Raw genomic sequence first — 22,295 nt, 5'->3', positions numbered from 1 at the left:
GAGAGATATAGAAAGAGAGGGCGGAGGGGAGAAAGTGGGGAGAAAGGAGGAGGAGGGAGGGAGAGGGTGGGGAGGGAGGGGGAGAAGGTGGGAGAGAAGGAGAAAGAGGGGCGAGGAGAGACACAGGGCCAGGGGAGGGAGGGAGAAGAGAGCCCCACATGACTGCTTTTTAGATTTCTTTTCCTTTTGATGTTGAGATAGCTTTAATCATAATTGCAAATATACAAACTTCAAACATTTAGCTTTCCAGACAAAACAGAATAGATATGCTCAGAAAATAGTTTCCAGCAACTAGAAAACAAGCTTCTCTTCTGTGTTACAATTTGGAAATGTAAACTGGTGTTTTTTTAAAAAAAAATCTGTGATTGAAAACTGCAGGTTTTAGACTGAATTTGGGTTCATCATCAGCTAATGCTGTCTCAAAAATGCTGGAGACCTGGTGATAAAAATTGCAAGTTCAGAGGAAAAGCCCAAGTAATGAAATTATGTTCATCTCTAGATTCTTTTTGTATTCTAAAAGTAGATCATTAACAAAGTTTGCAGAACTATACAGAAATAAGAGTGATCTATGAGGTTTTTCAACATATTTCTAACGGCAAAAAGTGGGCAACAAACATAATGTACAAGAGAAAGTTTTGAATTAAATTATGGCAATCCATAGAATAAAGTACAGAAGAATTTTAATGGCATGGAAACTATCTACAATGCACTATAATGGTAAAGGAAGATACAAAAGCATAGACAATACAATTCAACTGTTTTACTTCATTGTGTACCAGGAATTTTCTCCAGATGGAGGGCTATACCAGCCTTTTGATTTCTTTTCCTTCTGTGCCTATATTTTCTACACTCATTAGATACCATTTTTAATTCAAAAGTGTACTTTCATAGGTTATCTGGATTTTACAAACTTCCAAAGAAACTTGTAATCAAGTATAGGTTACATGGAATCAAGAGGAAAATTCCCAATTTTAAGAAGCTGTGCAAAAGTTACCCTCCCCAAAGGCCAGTTTCCAGCATGATGACCTCTGTCATTAGAGTTGATACAATGACTTTTGTCATAAAAGCAGCTCACTGCAAAGTATGATTCACAGTGACTTCTGCTTTGAGAGTGAAAAGTCAATTTCTCTTTCCTGTCAGACTCCTGTCCTTTACTTGAGGCAATTACTGTTAAGCATTTTTATATGTACCCTTCCAGAAATGTTCTATGACTAATGACTTCTCTTACTTGACCAAGATAAGATGGTGAAAGAAACAAACATTGTGTGGTCTGTTATCCTTCCTTATTAATGGTAATTTACATTGCAAACTGCAGTATAAACAAGCAAAGCTGACCTCCAGTGATTTCCTTATTGATAGAGACATGGGATCTTGATCTGCTCTTTTCCACTTATCCATCATGCCCAATTCCATCTGGACACTATGGAAGTGATAAAGCCTGTTTTGTTGGCACTTAAATATATTGCAGATGGATGTGCCACTGTATTAAAATGCATGTGAAAGAGTCAAATCATGAGCTATACTCCAGTAAAAATTAATTAAAAAAAAGTCAAAGAATGATCTTTTTATGCATAGAATCCTATATTCCTCATATTAACTGCTTTCAGGAAACTGCCTCAACAATTTTCAGGTGAGGTAAAGGCTAAAAAGACGTTGAGCAGTGCCTCTACTAATAACCTATTGTTGGGGTTTTGAGGGGAATTTTTACCATCTAGGATCTTGACTTTGTAAACTGATTTTAATTCTGTCCTTAAGTACAATGGATAAAAAAAATCAACCCCTGAACAACACTCAAGAAATGGCTCATGAAGGTGAACAGAAAATATTGATTCCCAAAGCTGAGGTCTAAGAAACACCTAGAGTGAATCCCCTATTGCCCATGAAAGGTGACACAGAAAAATCATGGATTATGGAAATACTTCATTGATATTCCTAAGTCTCATCTTTCTGACTGCTTAGCTGTCATTTCTAATTGGCTCTCCTGCTGTTTCCATCCTCATCATCGACTTATATAAAGGCACACCTGCCAGCCTCCCCACCTGGCTTTACTGCTTATCTTATCTGGGAGCCATTCATGGGACTGTTTGTCTAGCCTCACAGATGCTGAGAATCATAGAGCTGAAGGGGACTTTAGTGGCCATCCCAGTTCCTTGTCTCTGTTTACAGATGGGGAAACTGAGACCACGGAAAGGGAAGGAAGGTGCAATGACCCAGAGCACTTCTGCAGAGAGGCCAGAGATGGGACTTCGATCTGCTGACCCAAGTCTCAAGTCTCCCTTCTACACACCCTTTGACTCCCCTGAGGTTGTGTTGTTTGTCACCCCAATTTAGGGCCTCATCACCTATATGGTCTGTGGCAGTGGCCTCTCATGGCCTTTCTCACATCCTCCTGTGCCACAATCCCATCTCTTCTTGGCTGTCACTGTCTCCTTTAAAAATATGAGTTTACACTGGACTGGGAGTTGAGAAATCTGAACTGCAGTTCTGAACTCCCTGGGTGACTTGAGTTCTTGATACTTCAGTTTACTTGATTGTGAAATATGATGATTAACCAGAGTGAAATTACCACCTAGGAGTGTCTGGAGACGCTTAATGGAGATGCTTCTCTGGCTCAGCAGGTAAAGAATCCACCTGCAATGCAGGAGACCAGGGTTCAATCCCTGAGTCGGAAAGATCTGCTGGAGGAGGACATGGCAACCCACTCCAGTATTCTTGTCTGGAGAATCCCATGGACAGAGGAGCAAGCCTGGTGGGCTACAGTCCATGGGGTCACAAAGAGTCGGACACGACTGAGCGACTAAGCACAAGGGTGTTTTGGTTTTTGTTTCTGTTGTCATAGTAACTGACACTCCTGAAATTTAATGAATGGGACCAGGAGAAGAGATCCTGCAATGACAAGGAATGATTCTACACTTCGGAGAACTGTCACCCCAAATTGCTAATAATCTTCCCCTTTTGTGAAACAGTGGGTGAACTGATCTCTAAAAGCCCATTTTAATATATAAATCATCATATTATTCTTCTCAAATTCATTCCAAGGACTTTTTATAAAAGTCCTAACTCATGTGGCATTCAAAGCTTTCCAAATTTGAAACAAAAACCAAGTGGAGACTTACTATTCTGGTCACACTGAACTATTTATTCCCTGTCTTTCTTCAGAGCTTTCTCAGCCCCATCTTGGCTCCTTATCCTTCAGCTATGCTCTCTGTGGGGGCTGCCCTTTCTCTGCCTGTGTACTTGCTAGGCTTTACCAATTTCTCTAGGTTTAGGTCAAGCACCTTCTTTTAAAACAAACATTTTCTTGGCCTCCTTTGAACTTCTGTGGCATTTGTCCTAACGGCTCTCTTGGCCCTCAACCATATTCTAATTTCTTTTGTTACTTTGTGTATGTTTCTGGCCTGGCTTCAGAAATAGAGTACACAGTTCTCCAGGGCAGGGGTCATATCTCACACATCTTTGCATTTCACAGTGTTCAGAGCAAACCCTGTACTTCATCAATATTTGTGAAACAAAATGATATTAGAGCAAATACAAGGAACATTTCCACCACCCCCTCGGTTTTTACACTGAGGTCTTCCTGACCCCTCACACCGTAGGCTGTGTTCTCACAGTAGGAGGAATCAGGTATTTGCTTTCATAGAGGCCGAGTCCCTGTTTTCCCTGGTGTGCTGCCTCTGGATCAGGTATTCTCTGCCTCCCAGCTTCCCTCTTGGTTCTCCCTTGTGTCACTGCAAAGCTACCAACAGAGAGAGATTGGGCATAGGGATGACAGTGGCTTAAAAACCTGATGGACAGTTAATGGAGAGTGAATGAATTAGGAAGTATACAGATGGTTGACACCCTTTTCTCACCACGTGTTGGTCTTTCTTGGCTGATGCAGATGGCACTTTTTTATTAACATTGATATTCAGTGTGGCTGTGTTTGGGCTAGTCAATAACATCAAGGAAATGTTTTGGAACAGGTAAAGTGATGCTCATGATTTTAATCTTGTTCTTTCAACTGGAAGGTTTTAAAATTTATATTTTCAGGTTAACTTCATATATATGTGATAGATTTATATGTTTAGGGGTTTCATTGAGTAATTGACTTTTTTTTTTTTAAATTGACCGTGGTGAATCTGAATCTGTCTGGCAGTACTGAGCTTCTTTTATCAGATGCTATGATGCTCTATGTTAATACTGAAATTCACCTTAATAATATTAAAGAGCTTGGAGATTTAAAATAGATTAAAATGGCATATTCAAGTTGATGCAGAGTTCTGAATTTACCCATTATCATATCAAGACAATACATCTTGTGATTTCTGAAGTGTTATAAAAGGGAGAGGGACTATATGCGCTGAGCTGAGAAGTTGGGGCACGGCTTTCTGTAGCCTGTGAATGTGTCAACTGTTGGGTGCCTGGAATCTGGAGGGTCCTGACACCCACATAACCCCTGGAGAGTGTATAATACTTCCTTATGCATGGTCACATACACATTTTATGTATATGCAGTAAGAGTTAACATGCTTTCAATAGTACCCTAAAACAATGATACTTAAGATGACTCCATGAAAGAAAAATTCAATTTATCACACTGGCTTTAAATTGTGAGTGCCCCTGGTTAGAAATAGTTACATTTCTCAGTGTATACAGATGAGTGTCCTGAAAAACTAGTAAAGGTTTTTTTCTTTTATACTAAGCTTTCATTAAAACAAGCTCTTCCCTTGAGACTCATGTTTGCTCTCTAGAGGCTGACAGGTGAATGGTTATTTTCTGCCTCTAGAGATGTCCACTGTGGCTCTCCCTGGAATGACTCTCTGTGGGACCATATATATGTTTTTTTTCTTTCTACAGTACTTTTTCCATTTTTTTTTTATCTCATTATAATCTAACTCTACTCTTTATTGGAAATGGTTCTCAGAGCCTGTATCATCTGAGACCTTGGTGGTTTCCATGAAAAGAAGGTATAGATACTTGGGAAATGTCAGAACATAAAAAAGAGATTTGCTCATATTATTGTAGGGAACTAATTAGCAATGGAAAAAAGCTATGTTTTGAATTTTGGTTCAAGAAGGGAGAACAGGAAAGGATATGGGATATAGAAAAAGGAATTCAGAAAGGCAAGGAACCTGATGCTTAAGAAAGGGGGCAGCCTTTCATGGCCCAGCAGAAGGTAATCAATCATGTTGAGTGAAAGAACATATAAAGCAAGGAAGGGCAGATGGTAGAGTGGGAACAGAGTATTCATGTGGCCCAGTTCATCTCCCCAGTTTTCAGTCCATGAATGAAGTCTTGTCCAAAATCTAGGGAACGGGAGAAGTTTAAAACAGTCATATGCTGCCTAGTAGTTCTACCATCATTTAAGAATTCACACGTGACCAGTGGGCTGAGGAAACACCATTATCAGCCGTAAGTATAGGGATGTCTTGATGCTGTATTTTCAGTTTTCTTTAAACTAGATGGATTTTTCAGTAACATGACTGTGTAGGAAAAAAGGAAAGGCAGAAGGACAGCAATCTGAGGATGGGTCCAGGACACGAAGTGGGTGCCTCGAGTCATCAGCCTCCCTACTAAAGAGCATATGGATTTGGCCCAGCCCCTGGGGGAAAAGGCAACTCTAGATCCTGGCCCCACCAGGACAGGCTGACCCTGTGGTCCTGTGAATGGGAGGGCAGGGGCAGAGGAGGTGTTACCTCTCCAGCACTGTAACTTCGGAGCCTCTGGAGATGCTGTCGATGAGTCAGATGGTTGGGAAGACGACCGTTCTGAAGAGGGATTCGGGGGTCAATAAAAGTGGTAGCTCGACTGTTGTGGTCCACGAAGAAAGACTACAGACAGACCAGGAAAGAACATACATGTGAGAAGCAGCCAAGTGAAGTGAGTGATCCCCAGGAGCACTCCAGGGCTCAGTCATCAGGTTTATGTTTGCCCCTCCTTTTCATCTACTCAGAACTAGATGGGAGATGCCTCTGCTTTTGCACGCTCAGGAGTTCAGTGAAGCCCCCAGTCACTGATAAACACTTTATTGGGTGTGAGTTACAGAGGAGCAATTGTAACATCTTACCATGGAATATAAGAGAAACAGATCCTTTGAAGGATAAGTCATTCTAGTAATTAATCATTTGGAGAGCATTTAGTTTATTTTTAAAATAAATGCCCTTTTTTGATTATAGAATTAATATAGTTTCATTGAGAAATAACTTAAAAAGGATAAAAATGTACAAAGAAGATAATTAAAAATCATACCAAATATTACAGTCTAAAGGTAATCAACAAAATGTTTTCATGATTTTTTTTTGTTTTCTCTTCTATGCAAATATACATCTATTTTCCTAACATCAGCACCTACAATTTTGTTATATAAGATTTTTTCACCTATTATTTTATGAGCATTTCTCTAAGTTATTAAATATTCTTTTAACACAGAATTTTATTGAGTATATGGTGTTCAGTTTGATGGATCGGTTCAGTTAGTTCAGTCACTCAGTTGTGTCTGACTTTTTGCGACCCCATGGGCTATAGCACGCCAGGCCTCCCTGTCCATCACCAACTCCTGGAGTTTACTCAAACTCATGTCCATTGAGTCGGTGATGCCATCCAACCATCTCATCCTCTGTCGTCCCCTTCTCCTCCTGCCTTCAATCTTTCCCAGCATCAGGGTCTTTTTAAATGAGTCAGTTCTTTGCAGCAGGGGGCCAATGTATTGGAGTTTCAGTTTCAGCATCAGTCCTTCCAATGAATATTCAGGACTGATTTCCTTTAGGAACTGGTTGGATCTCCTTGCAGTCCAAGGGACTCTCAAGAGTCTTCAATACCACAGTTCAAAAGCATCAATTCTTCAGCACTCAGCTTTCTTCACAGTCCAACTCTCACATCCATACATGACTATTGGAAAAACCATAGCTTTGACTAGACAGACCTTTGTTGGCAAAGTAACATCTCTGCTTTTTAAAATGCTGTCTAGGTTGGTCATAACTTTTCTTTCAAGGAGCAAAGCATCTTTCAATTTCATGGCTGCAGTCACCATCTGCAGTGATTTTGGAGCTCAAAAAAATAGTCTGTCATTGTTTCTACTGTTTCCCCATCTATTTGCCATGAAGTGATGGGACCAGATGCCATGATCTTAGTTTTCTGAATGTTGAGTTTTAAACCAACTTTTTCACTCTCCTCTTTCACTTTCATCAAGAGGCTTTTTAGTTCTTCTTTGTTTTCTGCCATAAGGGTGGTGTCATCTGCATATCTGAGGTTATTGATATTTCTCCCAGCAATCTTGATTCCAGCTTGTGCTTCCTCCAGCCCAGCGTTTCTCATGATGTACTCTGAATATAAGTTAAATAAGCAGGGTGACAATATACAGCCTTGATGTACTCCTTTTCCTATTTGAAACCAGTCTGTTCCATGTCCAGTTCTAACTGTTGCTTCCTGACCTGCATACAGATATCTCAAGAGGCCGGTCAGGTGGTCTGGTATTCCCATCTCTTTCAGAATTTTTCACAGTTTGTGGTGATCCACACAGTCAAAGGCTTTGGCATAGTCAATAAAGCAGAAGTTTTTCTGGAACTCTCTTGCTTTTCTGATGATCCAATGAAAGTTGGCAATTTGATCTCTGGTTCCTCCACCTTTTCTAAAACCAGCTTGAACATCTGGAAGTTCATGGTTCACGTATTGTTGAAGCTTGGCTTGAAGAATTTTGAGCATTACTTTACTAGTGTGTGAGATGAATGCAATTGTGCAGTAGTTTGAGCATTCTTTGGCATTGCCTTCCTTTGGGATTAGAATGAAAACTGATCTTTTCCAGTTCTGTGGCCACTGCTGAGTTTTCCACATTTGCTGGCATATTGAGTGCAGCACTTTCACAGCATCATCTTTTAGGATTTGAAATAGCTCAACTGGAATTCCATCACCTCCACTAGCTTTGTTTGTAGTGATGCTTCCAAAGGCCCACTTGACCTTGCATTCCAGGATGTCTGGCTCTAGGTTGATGATCACACCATCATGATTATCTGGGTTGTGAAGATCTTTTTTGTAGAGTTCCTCTGTGTATTCTTGCCACCTCTTCTTAATATCTTCTGCTTCTGTTAGGTCCCTACCATCTCTGTCTTTTATTTTGCCCATCTTTGCATGAAATATTCCCTTGGTATCTCTAATTTTCTTGAAGAGATATCTAGTCTTTCCCATTCTATTATTTTCCTCTATTTCTTTGCATTGATCACTGAGGAAGCCTTTCTTATCTCTCCTTGCTATTCTTTGGAACTCTGCATTCAAATGGGTATATATTTCCTTTTCTCCTTTGCCCTTCACTTCTCTTCTATTCACTGCTGTTTGCAAGATACATAACAATTAGCTTTGGTAACCTCTATCATGGGACACTTAAATTTTTTTTTTTTACTGGTTTAAAATAATGCTTCAATAAATACTTCTGTACATAAAGCCTTGAGGCATGTCTGATTAGTGTGTATGTTCCAATATATAACAAATGACATTCTTTAAATCTAAAATTAGTTACCCTTCACAAAAAAGGAATACTTATTTTTTTAAATAAAAACTTCTGTACTAGAAAATAATCTTTCAAATACTCTCTTTTGAACAAAAGGTAATATTTGGTATCAATATCTTTGCCTAATTTACCTCAATCAGTATTCATTTTAGATATGTTTAGGTGTCATCTGACATAAGTAGTCCAAGAAATTATATACAGATTTAGAAATTATTCTTGGGTGAACATGAGCTTATAATTTTGAGTATTAGATGTTATTGTATATGAGTCTTTTAAAGATCTCTATAAAACTCCCTCTATGTCATACAGGGAGTTATTTCATAATGGAGATCAAAATACTCCCCACAGGACAAAGGTAAATAACTTTCTAAGGATCATGTGAGTTGGTATCTGTGGCTGTTAATAAAATTTCCCAGGACAGCATCCCACACAGACTCAAAAAGGGCTGTATGTCCAACAACATGCAGGGGACTGAAATGATGCCCCCTGAAACATTATGTTAGATTCTCAAAAAGTGATGACAATGACATTAAAAAATATTAGTAAAGAATTCATATACGTATGAAGTGTGAGTGAAAAAACCCAACATTAACATGCTTACATGGGATTTTAAACACACAAATACAAGCTAAATTAATATAGAGTAAAAGCAGATTTTTATTATTCAATTATATGCCTTTTTAAGTTTACAAATTGAAGTTAAATGGGTTATATATATGTATATGTGGTAACTTTTAGTATAAATTCCTAAAGGTTGACTTAATTACTGGGTTAAAAGTTAGGAAAACATTATACATTTATTGATCCATATCAATAAACTATCTTCATGAGAACAGTACAGATTTATCATCTTACCGAAAGTCCATGAACTCTTTTTATGGACTTTACTGATGCTGAGTACTGGAAAGAACTCTTAGAAATGCTGAATGGCAAATAATGATTAATTATAAGGGAAGCCAAACATTTTCTCCTAGGTTTACTGTTCAATTTCTTCACTGGAGTACTGTCTACTTTGCCTGTTCCCTTTTTTGTTGTTGGGATGTTAAGGTTTTCTTTATTTTAAATGTGCTTACTCACGTGTCTTCAAATTGCTTTTGATTTTTATTTGCTTTGTTTTCTAATACACAGCATTTTTTTTTACTCCTATGTATACAAATCTTTCAATTATTTGTATCTAGTTATAGATCAGTTAAATGCTTAATTATATTTTACCAGCTTTATTTTTGGTGAATTGTTTCTGAAAATTATTTTGGTACAATGTGAAGTTGTAATTCAAAAGCAGAGACATTACTTTGCCAACAAAGGTCCGTCTAGTCAAGGCTATGGTGTTTCCAGTGGTCATGTATGGATGTGAGAATTGGACTGTGAAGAAAGCTGAGCACCAAAGAATTGATGCTTTTGAACTGTGGTGTTGGAGAAGACTCTTGAGAGTCCCTTGGACTGCAAGGAGATCCAACCAGTCCATCCTAAGGAGATCAGTTCTGCGTGTTCATTGGAAGGACTGATGCTGAAGCTGAAACTCCAATACTTTGGCCACCTCACGCAAAGAATTGACTCATTGGAAAAGACCCTGATGCTGGGAGGGATTGGGGGCAAGAGGAGAAGGGGATGACAGAGGATGAGATGGCTAGATGTCATCACCGTCTCGATGGACATGAGTTTGAGTGAACTCCGGGAGTTGGTGATGGACAGGGAGGCCTGGCGTGCTGCGATTCATGGGGGTCACAAAGAGCCGGACACGACTGAGCGACTGAACTGAACTGAACTGAATTAAACTTAAAAGCTACTGCACAGCAAAGGAAACCATTGATAAAATAAAAAGACAGCCTACTGAATGGGAGAAAATATTTGCAAATGATATGACTGATAAGAGCTTAATATCCAAAATATACAAATAGTTCATACAGCTCAATGAATCTGATTAAAAAATGGGCATAAGATCTGAGTAGATGTTTTTCCAAAAAAGATGTACAGATGGCCAATAAGCTCAACACTGTTAATCACCAGAAAAGTGTAAGTCAAAACCATAATGAGACATGTCACCTCACTCTTGTCAGAATGGCTAATGTCAAAGGGTCTGAGCTGTGCTAAGTTGCTTCAGTCACGTCAGATTCTTTGCAGTGCCCTGGATTGTAGCCCACCAGGCTTCTCTGTCCTTGGGATTTCCCAGGCAAGAATACTGGAGTGGATTGCCATTTCCTTCTCCACAAAAAGTCTACAAACAACAAATTATGGTGAGGACATGGAGAAAAGAGGACCCTAGTATATTGTTGATAGGAACATAAATTGGTGCAGCTACTGTGAAAACAGAATGGAGGTTCCTCAAAAAACTAAAAATAGAACTATCATATGATCCAGAAATTCCAGTCCTGGGCATATATCCAAAGCAAATTGAAAATATTAATTCAAAAGATACATGCACCCCAATGTTCACAGCAGCATTATTTACAATAGGTAAGATATGGAAACAGCCTAAGTGTCTGTCAATAGATGCATGGATAAAGGAGATGTGGTATACACACATCACACATACACGTGTGCACGTGCGCACGCGCACACACACACACACTGGAATACTACTCAGCCATAAAAAGAAAGAAATTCTGACATTTGCAACAACATGGATGGATACAGAGGTTATTATCCTTAGTGAGGTAAGTCAGAGAAAGAAAAAAGTACTGTTATATATGTGAGGTATGTTATCACTTATATGTGGAATCTAAAAAATAAAACTAATTAGTGAATATAAGCAGACATAGACTCTCAGACACAGAAAACAAATATGCTTTTGTTTTGGTTGCCAGTGGTGATAAGGAAGGGGGGAGTGGCAAGATAGGGGAATGGGATTAAAAGAAATAATCTACTATGTATAAAATGAATAATCAACAAGGATATATTGTATGACACAGAGAAATATCTGTTATTTTATGATAATGGTAGATGGAGTATAATCTATAAAAATACTGCATCACTATGCTGTATACCGGAGAAGGCAATGGCACCCCACTCCAGTACTTTTGCCTGGAAAATCCCATGCATGGAGGAGCCTGGTGGGCTGCAGTCCATGGGGTCACTAAGAGTCGGACAGGACTGAGCGACTTGACTTTCACTTTTCACTTTCATGCATTGGAGAAGGAAATGGCAACCCACTCCAGTGTTCTTGCCTGGAGAACCCCAGGGACAGGGGAGCCTGGTGGGCTGCCATCAATTGGGTCGCACAGAGTCAGACACGACTGAAGCGATTTTTAGCAGCAGCAGCAGCAGCAGCAGCAGCAGCAGCAGCATGCTGTATACCTGAAACTAATATTATATTTGAATTATACTTCAATTAAAAATAAATAAGAGTATATTTTTATTAAAAATCATATAAAATCTGCCATCTTAGTTATTTTTTAAATGCACAATTTAGAGGCATTAAGTGCATTCTCATTGTTGTGTGGTCATCACCACTATTCATTCCCTAAACTTTTTCACTTTCCAAAACTGAAACTATGGTCCCATTAAAAGAAATAAGTCCTCATTCTCTCCTCTGCCTCACCCCCAAGTTCCTGATAACCTCTATTCTACTTTCTGTTTCTATTAATACGACTATTTTAGATATCTCAGATAAAAATTGTATGCAATTAAGGTTAATGTAAGCTTTATTTTAAATGAAAGAATTAATATATGTTCCATTAACAGGAAAGTATTCAAATCTTATTTTGTCTATTTAATCTATTGAACTGATGGATATAAAACACATTTGCCTACCTTTTGCATTTCTTCATTTCCTTTGCAGTTCTTTTATTTTTCTTTATATAATATGTATCTTGTTCTTTTGGCTCATAATGTATATATGATTATTGTAATTTAAACTGTGCCATTGATGAATATAAAATCTTTCTTTGACCTCATTTTTAGGATTTAGATTTCAACTCTCCTTTGTATGATATTAATATACCAACACTGATTTTTCTGTTATTGTTTTCATACTATATTAATATTTATTCTTTTACTATTAAACATTCTAAATTATCTCTTAGGTATGTCTTTTTTAAAGATATATTTGTTTGGTATCAAATCTGATAGTAGCTCCTTTCGGTAAGGAGATAGCATTCCCTATGCGGAGTACTACTAAGTGTAAGGAGTAACAAGTTTATCCTATTTCCACTTGCTGCCACAATTGTTATGCTTGGCTTTACCGTTGTCATTTTATTTTTAAATTCTAATTTTCTTTGCTTCCTTGTGGATTCTTTTGTGTGTTTTTGATACAAACACTGTATTTTGTTTGATTTTATCTTTTGTAGGAATTCAAGAGGGAAAAATCTTGCTTTAAATGGTACAATGATTGCCTTTTAAGTTTGTCAAGCAACTATATTTAGCCTTTGTTTTTCAAATTATCCACTTGACCTCCCCTTACACCCAACTAGGAACTTAGTACCACTTTCCTTGCCCTGCTCACCCACCCACTTTTTGTTTCCTCATTTTTTTTTTTTCCAGTGATTTTCATTTATTTTATTTTTAGTAATAAAATTTTTTCTATCTCATACATGATTGAACACATATTTTGCTTTAAAATTAACAGTCACTATTGAAGAAACAATGGTTTATTTTTTTAATCAAGTGACCAAGCTGCTGAATCTTAAGGCCTCAACAAGTGTTGCATCTTATTTTCATTGAACAATAAGACCTTCTATTTTGACCACTCCTGTATACATCAATGTTGTTTCTCCAGTGGTTTCCATTTGCCAGATTTAACATGGTGGCCATTACTTTCAGGGGATTCTATCAGGTGAATCCTCATTTCCAGTGCAATAGCTGTTGGCAATCTTTCATCAAAAGTCCATCCATTAGGACTTCTCTATCATGGCTGGCCAAGGAGTCCTGTTTTGGCAGCCAGGGCCTCATTCTGCTGAATATGATATTCCTGAAATCTCATAGATATTTGTTGAGTCATTTTTAAATACTTTCTGTAAGCAATGTTCTGAACAGGTGGTCTCTTCAGGTTTTATTTCTTTTCTTGTAAAGTCTTTAACACAGTCTAAAAAGCAGGTTTCTATAAATTTACTGTAGGTTCCAAGAAATTCCTTAAAATGTTTTATCTGATTAGATTCTAGTATTTGTGCAGCCATATTCTTTTGGTACATTATTAGTCACCTGTTTTGATGCATGAGTTTCCTTTCTGTTCTGGAAAAGTAGTTGTCCAGTCTTTGCTTGAATGTCTCCAGTAAGGCCTGATTTCTTCCTTAAGGATAGGCTCTTGCATCTGACCCCATAAAAGGCTGGGGGGCTGTGTTGCCAGTCGACTCTGTTTCCTCATCTTTTTAATTCTGGTCCAGGGATACTGATCCAAATTGTTCTTATACGAGTATTCCATTTTTATTATACATATTTTTCCATACTTTATTGAGCTTTTTCAATACAAAGCATTATCATTTTAAAGCAATTATTTACATTTATATTTGTGTATTTTATTGATTAAAATATCCATCACCAAAGTTTTTCAATGCTTGATTTTCCCATTATTGATTTTCTCTTCTGTATCATTTGTGAGCCATCTGAGAATGGCTTTTGGTGTTTTCTTAGGGCAGGCAAAAGAGTAGGGTGAGCCCTGAAGTCTTGCACATGAGGATTTTCCCTACTGTCTTCACACTTCAATAACAATGTTTTCTGGAAATGGGATTATTGAGCTTCAATCTTTCTCATCAATAACCTGTAGTCATTGTTCTGTGGATTTCTACAGTTTGGTTTTATGGATGGGAAGTTTGTGGTTTGTCTAATTTTTAATTCTTTTGTAAATGACTTTCACATTATCATGGCTGTATATTGATAAGATTTTTAAAGTCTCGATGTAAAGACATTCCAGAGTAGCATTTATTTTAATTAATTTTACTGTAACTCAGTAAGTCCAATTAATCTGCCCATCTGAACAATCTGTTGTAGATCAAAGCTTTATTTTAAATATTTAATTAATAATTTAATATTTATAGTTCATATTTACTTATTGCTACTGTATCATTATTTTAATTTCTTCTTCAAGAATATCTATAAGCCTTTCATCCAACAGAGACTTAGTGAGGGCCAGCTATGTGCCAGACACTATTCTAGGCCCTCAGAAGTTTCATCAATGAGCAACACAAAGACCCCTGCTCTCAAAGAGCTTAAAATTCTGCCAGGAGAAACAGACAAGACAGTACATAGAACAAACATGTAAACTCTACAAAGAAGCACACAGGCAAGGGGTCTTAAGGGAGTCTGTGATATTAAATTGGTTCTTGCTGAGAAAGTGAGATACATTTTTTTCTGGTTTTCATATATTTTTTTCACTGTATCCTTCACTGGTTGCAAAATGGTACCTTCTCCGTGCTTTGGGGGCTGCTTCCACGTTCATACTCTATAACCAAGATTCGATTTTACATAGTGTCATTTCTCCTCTCTCCTCCATTTATCCCTACGCTGTTACATTTCGTTGTTCCATGAAATCTTAAACCATTTATCCAGCCCACATCCTTTTCTAGTTTTTAACTGTAGTAAGAACACTTAATGAGTTTTCCTTTCTAACGAATGTTAAAGTGTAAAAAAATAAAAGAAAAAATTTAAAGTGCATAAAGTACAGTACTGTTAACTATAGGCACAATATTGGATAGCTGATCTCTAGAACTTATCTTGCATAACTAAAACTCTATTCCTGTTGAACAGAAACTCCCTACTTCCTCCTGCCCCCATCCCTGGGCAACCATGATTTTACCGTTTCTATGAGTTTGACTGTTTTAGATCTCTCATATAAATGGAATAATGCAGTCTTTGTCCTGTGATTAGCTAATTTCATTTAACACAATGTCTTCCAGGTTCATCCATGTTGTAGTATGTCAGAATCTTCTTCTTTTTTAAGGCTAAATAATACTCCCTTGTATGTATATACCACCTTTTCTTTATCCACTCATCCATCAAGAGACATTTAGGTTGCTTCCATATCTTTGCTATTTGATTAAACCACAGTAGTACAGATATCTCCGAGATTTTGAGTTCAGTTCTTTTGAATCAATACCCAGAGTAGGATTGCTAGATCCTACGCCGGTTCTGTTTTCTTCTGTCTGCTTTCCTCTGGCTTGTTTTCTATGTGTGGGTTCTTCTTGCTCAATATAAGTCATGCGTTCTTGTGCCATTGTGTAGATGATAAACATATCTTTAAGATGTTTATTTCTATTTTCTGAAGAAAATTATACTAAAAGATATGCTTTTTCTCAAGACAAAGATTCTGTTTCCTTCACAAAGCAGGTCTTCAGAAGCCTCGTATTACTTTGTTGTTATGTGCATATTCCTTAGTAGAGGCCACCTCCATCTCACACCTGTCCCCGACAGGCTGTCACCTGTCCTACTGCCTGGGCCCCACCACCACCTGGATGACAACCATCCTCCACAGCTCAACCCTGGAGCCAACCTGAGGTGCACATGCAACCCCTATTGATGTTGGGCAGAGGCTGTGTCCACCCTCTCCAGGTTTTCAAGATGACAGGTGAGTCAGATGCCATTTGGTCTTCCTTGTGGGGATGATGTGCATTCAAAGGCACCAAACAGCTCGGACCAGCCCTCCTCTTCCTACATCAGATCAGATCAGATCAGATCAGTCGCTCAGTCGTGTCCGACTCTTTGCCATCCCATGAATCGCAGCGTGGCAGGCCTCCCTGTCAATCACCAACTCCGAAGTTCACTCAGACTCACGTCCATCGAGTCAGTGATGCCATCCAGCCATCTCATCCTCTGTTGTCCCCTTCTCCTACTGCCCTCAATCCCTCCCAGCATCAGAGTCTTTTCCAATGAGTCAACTCTTCACATGAGGTGGCCAAAGTACTGGAGTTTCAGCTTCAGCATCATTACCTCCAAAGAAATCCCAGGGCTGATCTCCTTCAGAATGGACTGGTTGGATCTCCTTGCAGTCCAAGGGACTCTCAAGAGTCTTCCTACATGGTGCACACTAAAAGCGAAGGCTGTTGACTCTGAACGTGTTGACAAAGTGAGAAGCACGTTGGCTGGTGAGAAACCAGAAGATGGTCTAGTGTTCTGGAACCTGCTCTAGTTTCTTTTGTATAGAAAGCACGTTTCCCACACCACGTTTCACTGTCATTCTCCCAGTGGAGGCCACATCTGGTAAATAAGAGTAGATTCTGTCTATGGTAGTTTTTCCACCATGCAAGGCACCGCCTGCCAAGGTCATCCTTGACTGCAGAGCTGGTCATAGAGATTCATTGTACTGGCGGACTTGCATCAATTAGAGGACACAATCTTTCCTCCCATATTTCAGAGGGCTTAGGTACTGGGACATGACAAAGTGTGGGAGAGGGGTTTCTGGTTTCCAGGGCACTGTGAAGCCCCATCAGCCGACTTCGGGGAACTGTGGTTTTACATGGTTATAATCACAGATGAAGAGAGCTGCATGATGCAGTTTCCTGTTGAGACACATATTTGCTGGCAACACTCCTGATTCTTTTGACACTAGAAGACCGAAGGAGTCTCTCTACTAAAGTTTATAAAAGATTACACAGGGACAATTCCTCGGTAGCCTGTTTGACCTGTCCTATAAATACATGAAAGTGATTGATGGTGATTAAGAAAGAGCATTCTTGCTTTAGCTGACTCAGCTAGGCTTCTACAGCATCCCTGGGAAAGACTAGTTTTGGTTAATGCCACACAAAAGCAAAATGCAAGCCAGTAACACTTCATTGGCCCAATTCACCCTGTTTTAATGAGAACTGAAGGCTTATTAGGGAAATCACAATGAATAACTTAATAATGTCACTCCCATTTAATTAATAATTTAACCCTCTGAGAGGGAACTAAGGAGGCAAAACAATAGAAAGGTCATTGAATAGAATCTGGTTTCACGTTCCAAATCTAAATTAAGAAATATGGAGCCTGTAGTTCTCAACTGGGTGTGATACTGTCCCCCAACCCTCCTCCCCACCCAGGGGACACAGCAATGTCACAACTTGTTGGAGGTGCTACTAGCATCGGTGGGCAGAAGTCAGGGACATTTGGAAACATTCTAAACATCAAGAGACAGAAATCCCAATGCGGATAGTTACCCTCCCTTCTGGCTGGTGGCCAATAGCACGTCTCAGGTACAGGCTCTGAATCTCATCAACCTCCCTCCTCACCTGCTCATGGGTCTTCACCTTCTGATGTAGGGCCCCAGTAGCAGTCATGCTCACCTTTCCCTGCTGGTCCGTTTTGATCTCCCAGCCCCGGGGCAATTCCAGCCGCGTGTCCGCGAACATGTTGATGAAATTCACCAAGTCTCGGTTGTGCTGGTAGCGTTCGAAGTTGCGCGCATCCCGCCGGACTTTGAGGATCATGTGCTTCAAGCAGGTGCTACTGGTGAAGACTCGGTAGGCACTCTGAGATGGGGTCCAGGCAGATGGGGAAGGGTGTGGGGATTAGGAAAAACACAGACCAAGCATACTTTGAGCACCTTAATGGGATGCGATGTGGTTGCTACACAGGGATTTATTGTGAGCATTGAGGAGGAGGCCTTGGAAGCAGAGATCTTGCTCCAGAAGTAAATACCTGCCCACCGCGAACACACATGGACTTCCTCACAATCTGGCTCTACCACTGCTCCAGCATCCTAGGACACTGTCCAACTCCCCTGCATCTCAAGTTCCCCTTCCCCTCCTCCCTCCCCAACCCACTCTGCCCCAGCCTGGTTCTGCTCCCCTGAATCTCCTTATGACTCTCTGAGCATCTCCTCCCTCTCCTCCCTGGTTCCTCCTCTGACAGCACAGATTCATCCTTGGTCTTCTTCAAAGTGTTGAAAGTGAAAGTTGCTCAGTTGTATCCAACTCTTCGCAACCTCATGGACTATACAGTCCATGGAATTCTCCAGGCCAGAATACTGGAGTGGGTAGCCTTTCCCTTCTCCAGGGGATTGCTCCTCTTATCCATCTATATAACAGGGTGTATTAGTTAAAGTTCCCTGTGAATTTTAGGTGGAAAAGGAAATGGCAACCCACTCCAGTATGAATTTTAGGGCTGATCTTCAAAGGTCTGCGACTCCTTTCTATGTACAAACGTGACTGTTTGTAGGGGTTGGAAGATGAGAAGAAATGAAGAAAGCTTCAGGAGTTTCTAGTTGTGCCACATAACCATTTTATGCTACCTGGGGCTGGTGGGTGTGTGTGGTTCAGGGAAAGACTGTGAGTAGCCAGAGCAGGCTGGGGAACAGCTCAGAGAGCACCACTATCTAGCTTTCTTGTCCTCCGTGACTCACCCCTGTACCACTGGGCAGCAGCTCTTGATCTAATCACTAGATGCCCAAGAGGTTTCCTAAATATAACCTGCTCAAAAACTAGTCCCTCCTCCCCTGCCACAGCTCCCATCACCTAATCAAACTACTGTTGAATGGGGACACCTAACTCAGGGGGGCAAAGCAGAAAGGACTCAGACTTTCTTGGGTCCTCACCCACCATCCCCCTCAATCATAGTGGTCCCAAGCATGATTGATTCCCTGCAGAAATATCTCTTAGGCTGAGTTGTTTTTCCCTGCTCCCAGACCCTTTCTTAGGGAAGCACTTGATTATTGCTCACTTAAGCATTTGAACCAGGCTCTGTCTTAACCCCTCAGTCCCTCTCCCACAATTCTACCTGAGAAAATAACCTTTCAAACAGCTGGATTGTGTAACTGATGATAATGTCTGAGACTGCAGCTGGTTCTGGTTGCCTACTGAGGTAGATCCAGGTTCCTTTCCATGATGTACCAGGTAATTTGCTGCTATTCTCCACCCTCTGTTCCCACCTCTACCTGTCACCACACTCCAGCCCCACTAGACCCAGTCCCAGGCTGAGTCCTTTCTCCCACTGCCTAGAACCCCTGCCCTGTCAACTTTCAACTTTCAGGACTCAGTCTCCTCAGGACTGCTCCCTGAGTGTCCAGAGCATCACGTGTGTTTCCAGTGCACTTTGTTCCTCCCAGAGGACAGCTTTGTCCTATCACATTAGACTCATTTTTGCATGTCTGCTGCCCAACAAAACGGGGAGCTTCTGCTGATCAGGTATCACCCTAATCTGTCTTTACATCTAGCACCTAGATCTGTGCCTGAATCACAGAAAACACATGTCAAATGAAAAAAGCAGTGACTATAGTAATATCAGGATATCAGGGGGGCTTCCCAGGTGGACTTCCCTGGTGGCTCAGATGGTAAAAGCATCTGCCTACAATGCAGGAGACCCAGGTTCGATCCCTGGGTCGGGAAGATACCCTGGAGAAGGAAATGGCAACCTACTCCAGTACTCTTGCCTGGAAAATCCCATGGACAGAGGAGCCCGGTAGGCTACAGTCCATGGGGTCGCAAAGAGTCAGACCAAGCATGCATGCCAATATCATGTCATTGCTTTCTTGATGATACCAAAAAAAAAAAAAAAAAAACAGAGAGAGAGAAAGCTAAATATGTAAAAATCACATTAAATTAACCATAAGCAGATTATTTGATAAACTAATCATATGAAAAGGAAACCTATTATCTATTTTAAACTTTCTTTAATGAAAGTGATTTTATAAAATGATTCAGGTTGAAGGGAACCTGTCAATTTCCTAATTTTGTCTCTTAAAAATTTAACTCTAATAAAAATACACCTTTGTTTCCAAATACTTTCACTGACATTAACCCATTTGAATCTAACAAAAACCCAAAGAAGATACAGCATTCTTAAATCTAGCTTTTCTCCTTTTGGGGAAACTCACAGAGAATAGAAAGGAACCATCTTTTTTCTGTTCCTCTTCCCTGTCCCCACTCCTCACGCCACGCCACCCCACCCCCTTGCCTGAGTTAGAATGCTATCCTCTTTAATCTGTCCAATACTTTGCAAAGTTGTGTTTCGGGTCTTGCCAGAAGCCAGGCCAGGCCCCCTCTGTGTGTGGGAACACTCACATAGTTGGCATGCAGTACAGTGAAGAACTCAGGGTTGGTGATGAATTTGACCGCTGGAGACTGCAGCAGCAAGGTGATTTTTTGTGAGTTCACTGGAGAAAGTGACCCATCTCTTCTCAGATCTGGAAGAAGTGAAACAAAGCAACTGAATGCATTGGAAAAAGATCGCTTCAATTAGAGGACTTCTCTTTTGTGGCACTAGCAGCCTACAAGCCTTCACCAGCGTTGCTGGAGAGGACTGTTGTTGTGAATGGTGATCCAACCAGTGTCACAGTGATGGCCAGGTGTCCCAGCACTGTGTCTCAGTTGAGACTCATTATTTCCCAGAGTACTCCAGTGTAACTTCAGTTGGATCAAGTCCTTGAATAACTTGTCCCTTTTATCCCAATGAATTTTTCTTATTTTCTTTACAAGTTGCTCACCATAGCTATGTCAGTTTGTTTGCAGAAAGGATCACAATCCTTCCTCTCCCTTCATCCCCATCACTCTGAGACTTTGCAGCCTCTCCCCATGTTAAATCAAGCTGGCCTTGAGTTTTGCTTTAACCGACAAAATTTGCCAGAGGTTCTGAACCAGGGTTTTGAGAGGCCTGTAGGTCCCCACTTACTTTCTCTCCCTCATCATGAGAACAGCCTGTACAAGATGAAAAGCCATGGGGAGCAGGGACAAGCCACCCTGGCTGAGGCCACTTCAGGCCAGCCAGCCTGCGGCCTATTCCACAGCTGACCAAGGAGGCATGGGTGAGCCCAATGCCCTGAGGAATTACCTGGCAGAGCTCAGCTCAAACTGCCCACCTGCAGAATTGGGGCAGGGGGAGGTTAATACATGGCTGTGAGCTTCAGATACTAAGCTTTGGGATAATTTGTTATACAGCAAATGCCAACAGATCCAACACCAAACCCAAAAAGGAATTTTCTCTTCCTTTTCCCTCATATTTCCAATTATTCTACCACCTTACCAAATCTCTCTCAGCAGTCAAAGGAATTAATAATAGAAAAACCTTAACTAGTCCGTTTAGTTAATATATCTGATAAAATGATTAGAATGGAGGCATTTAAAATTGTTGATGGAACTATATATGTGTATTTTAAAAAGGCCATGAAAGGATCCACTCTTCTGCTTTTCAGAGAGAGCTGAGACCTGCAGGATGCGAAACACGTGGCTGTTTGCTCAGACTGCTCTGTACATGTTATCTGCCATCATTTACTCAATTTAAGAGATTTGGATTATCAGGATGTCGCTGTGATAATCTTACGCTATTACAGGTATAAAAAATAGAAACCAATCTTTTCATCAAAGACAACTTTATCGTGATCATAGGGGCAAGAAGCAGGGGAGGGCTAAATTAGGAGTTTTGGGTTAATCACTGTATAGATGCTTCCCTGGTGGCTCAGACAGTAAAGAATCCGCCTGCAATGTGGGAGACTTGGGTTCGATCCCTGGGTTGGGAAGATCTCCTGGAGATGGGCATGGCAACCCACTCCAATATTCTTGCCTGGAGAATTCCATGGACAGAGGAGCCTGGCCAGCTACAGTCCATAGGGTCAGAGTTGGGCACAGCTGAGCGACTAAACACATATATAATATAATAAAATATAACATAATATATAACAGGGATCTACTGTACAGTACAGGGAATTATATTCAATATCTTACAACAGTCAATATGAAAAAGAATATGAAAAAGAATATATATGTGTGAAACAGAATCACTTTGCTGTGCACCTGAAACTAACACAACATTGTGAGTCCACTATACTTCAGTTAAAAACAAACAAAAAAGAAGCCAATCTCAGGCTTTTCGAATATTTACATCCGAGTTCCATTCAGGCAGATTCAAAGAAATGAACACCAGACCCCTAGTGGATGCTGATGGTATTTGGTAAAAAATTTTCCTGGGTGGTGGTGTATTT

General features: G+C 40.1%; 2 protein-coding genes and 1 non-coding gene across 5 annotated transcripts in view; 1 reads left to right on the top strand and 2 right to left on the bottom strand.

Annotated features, from left to right (window-relative positions):
* The window catches only part of HECW1 (HECT, C2 and WW domain containing E3 ubiquitin protein ligase 1), a 270,983-nt gene that overhangs the window by 85,410 nt on the left and 163,278 nt on the right, over positions 1–22,295 (bottom strand). The window contains exons 12-14 of the mRNA XM_070369359.1: positions 20,383–20,504; positions 17,668–17,853; positions 5,676–5,810 (exon numbers count right to left, since the gene is read on the bottom strand). Coding sequence (XP_070225460.1) covers positions 5,676–5,810; positions 17,668–17,853; positions 20,383–20,504 — 443 coding nt within the window. The remainder of the gene's footprint in view (positions 1–5,675; positions 5,811–17,667; positions 17,854–20,382; positions 20,505–22,295) is intronic.
* LOC106701002 (mitochondrial import inner membrane translocase subunit Tim9-like) lies at positions 13,323–13,590 on the bottom strand. 3 transcript variants are annotated; one of them, XM_014479320.2, is made up of 2 exons: positions 13,458–13,590; positions 13,323–13,387 (listed from the first exon to the last, which is right to left on the bottom strand). In XM_014479320.2, exons 1-2 carry the CDS (start codon positions 13,588–13,590, stop codon positions 13,323–13,325), a joined length of 198 nt encoding a protein of 65 aa, XP_014334806.1. The 3 variants fall into 3 exon arrangements, with proteins under 3 accessions (XP_014334806.1, XP_014334807.1, XP_070224884.1); XM_014479321.2 differs by having other exon boundaries at positions 13,323–13,372; XM_070368783.1 differs by having other exon boundaries at positions 13,323–13,369.
* TRNAC-ACA (transfer RNA cysteine (anticodon ACA)) lies at positions 19,635–19,707 on the top strand. The gene has a single exon. It is a non-coding gene; the product is annotated as a tRNA-Cys (tRNA).

The sequence above is a fragment of the Bos mutus genome, chromosome 4 (genome assembly GCF_027580195.1).
Source record: "Bos mutus isolate GX-2022 chromosome 4, NWIPB_WYAK_1.1, whole genome shotgun sequence".
NCBI classification, from domain to species: domain Eukaryota; kingdom Metazoa; phylum Chordata; class Mammalia; order Artiodactyla; family Bovidae; genus Bos; species Bos mutus.
This window is presented reverse-complemented; position numbering and strand designations above follow the sequence as displayed.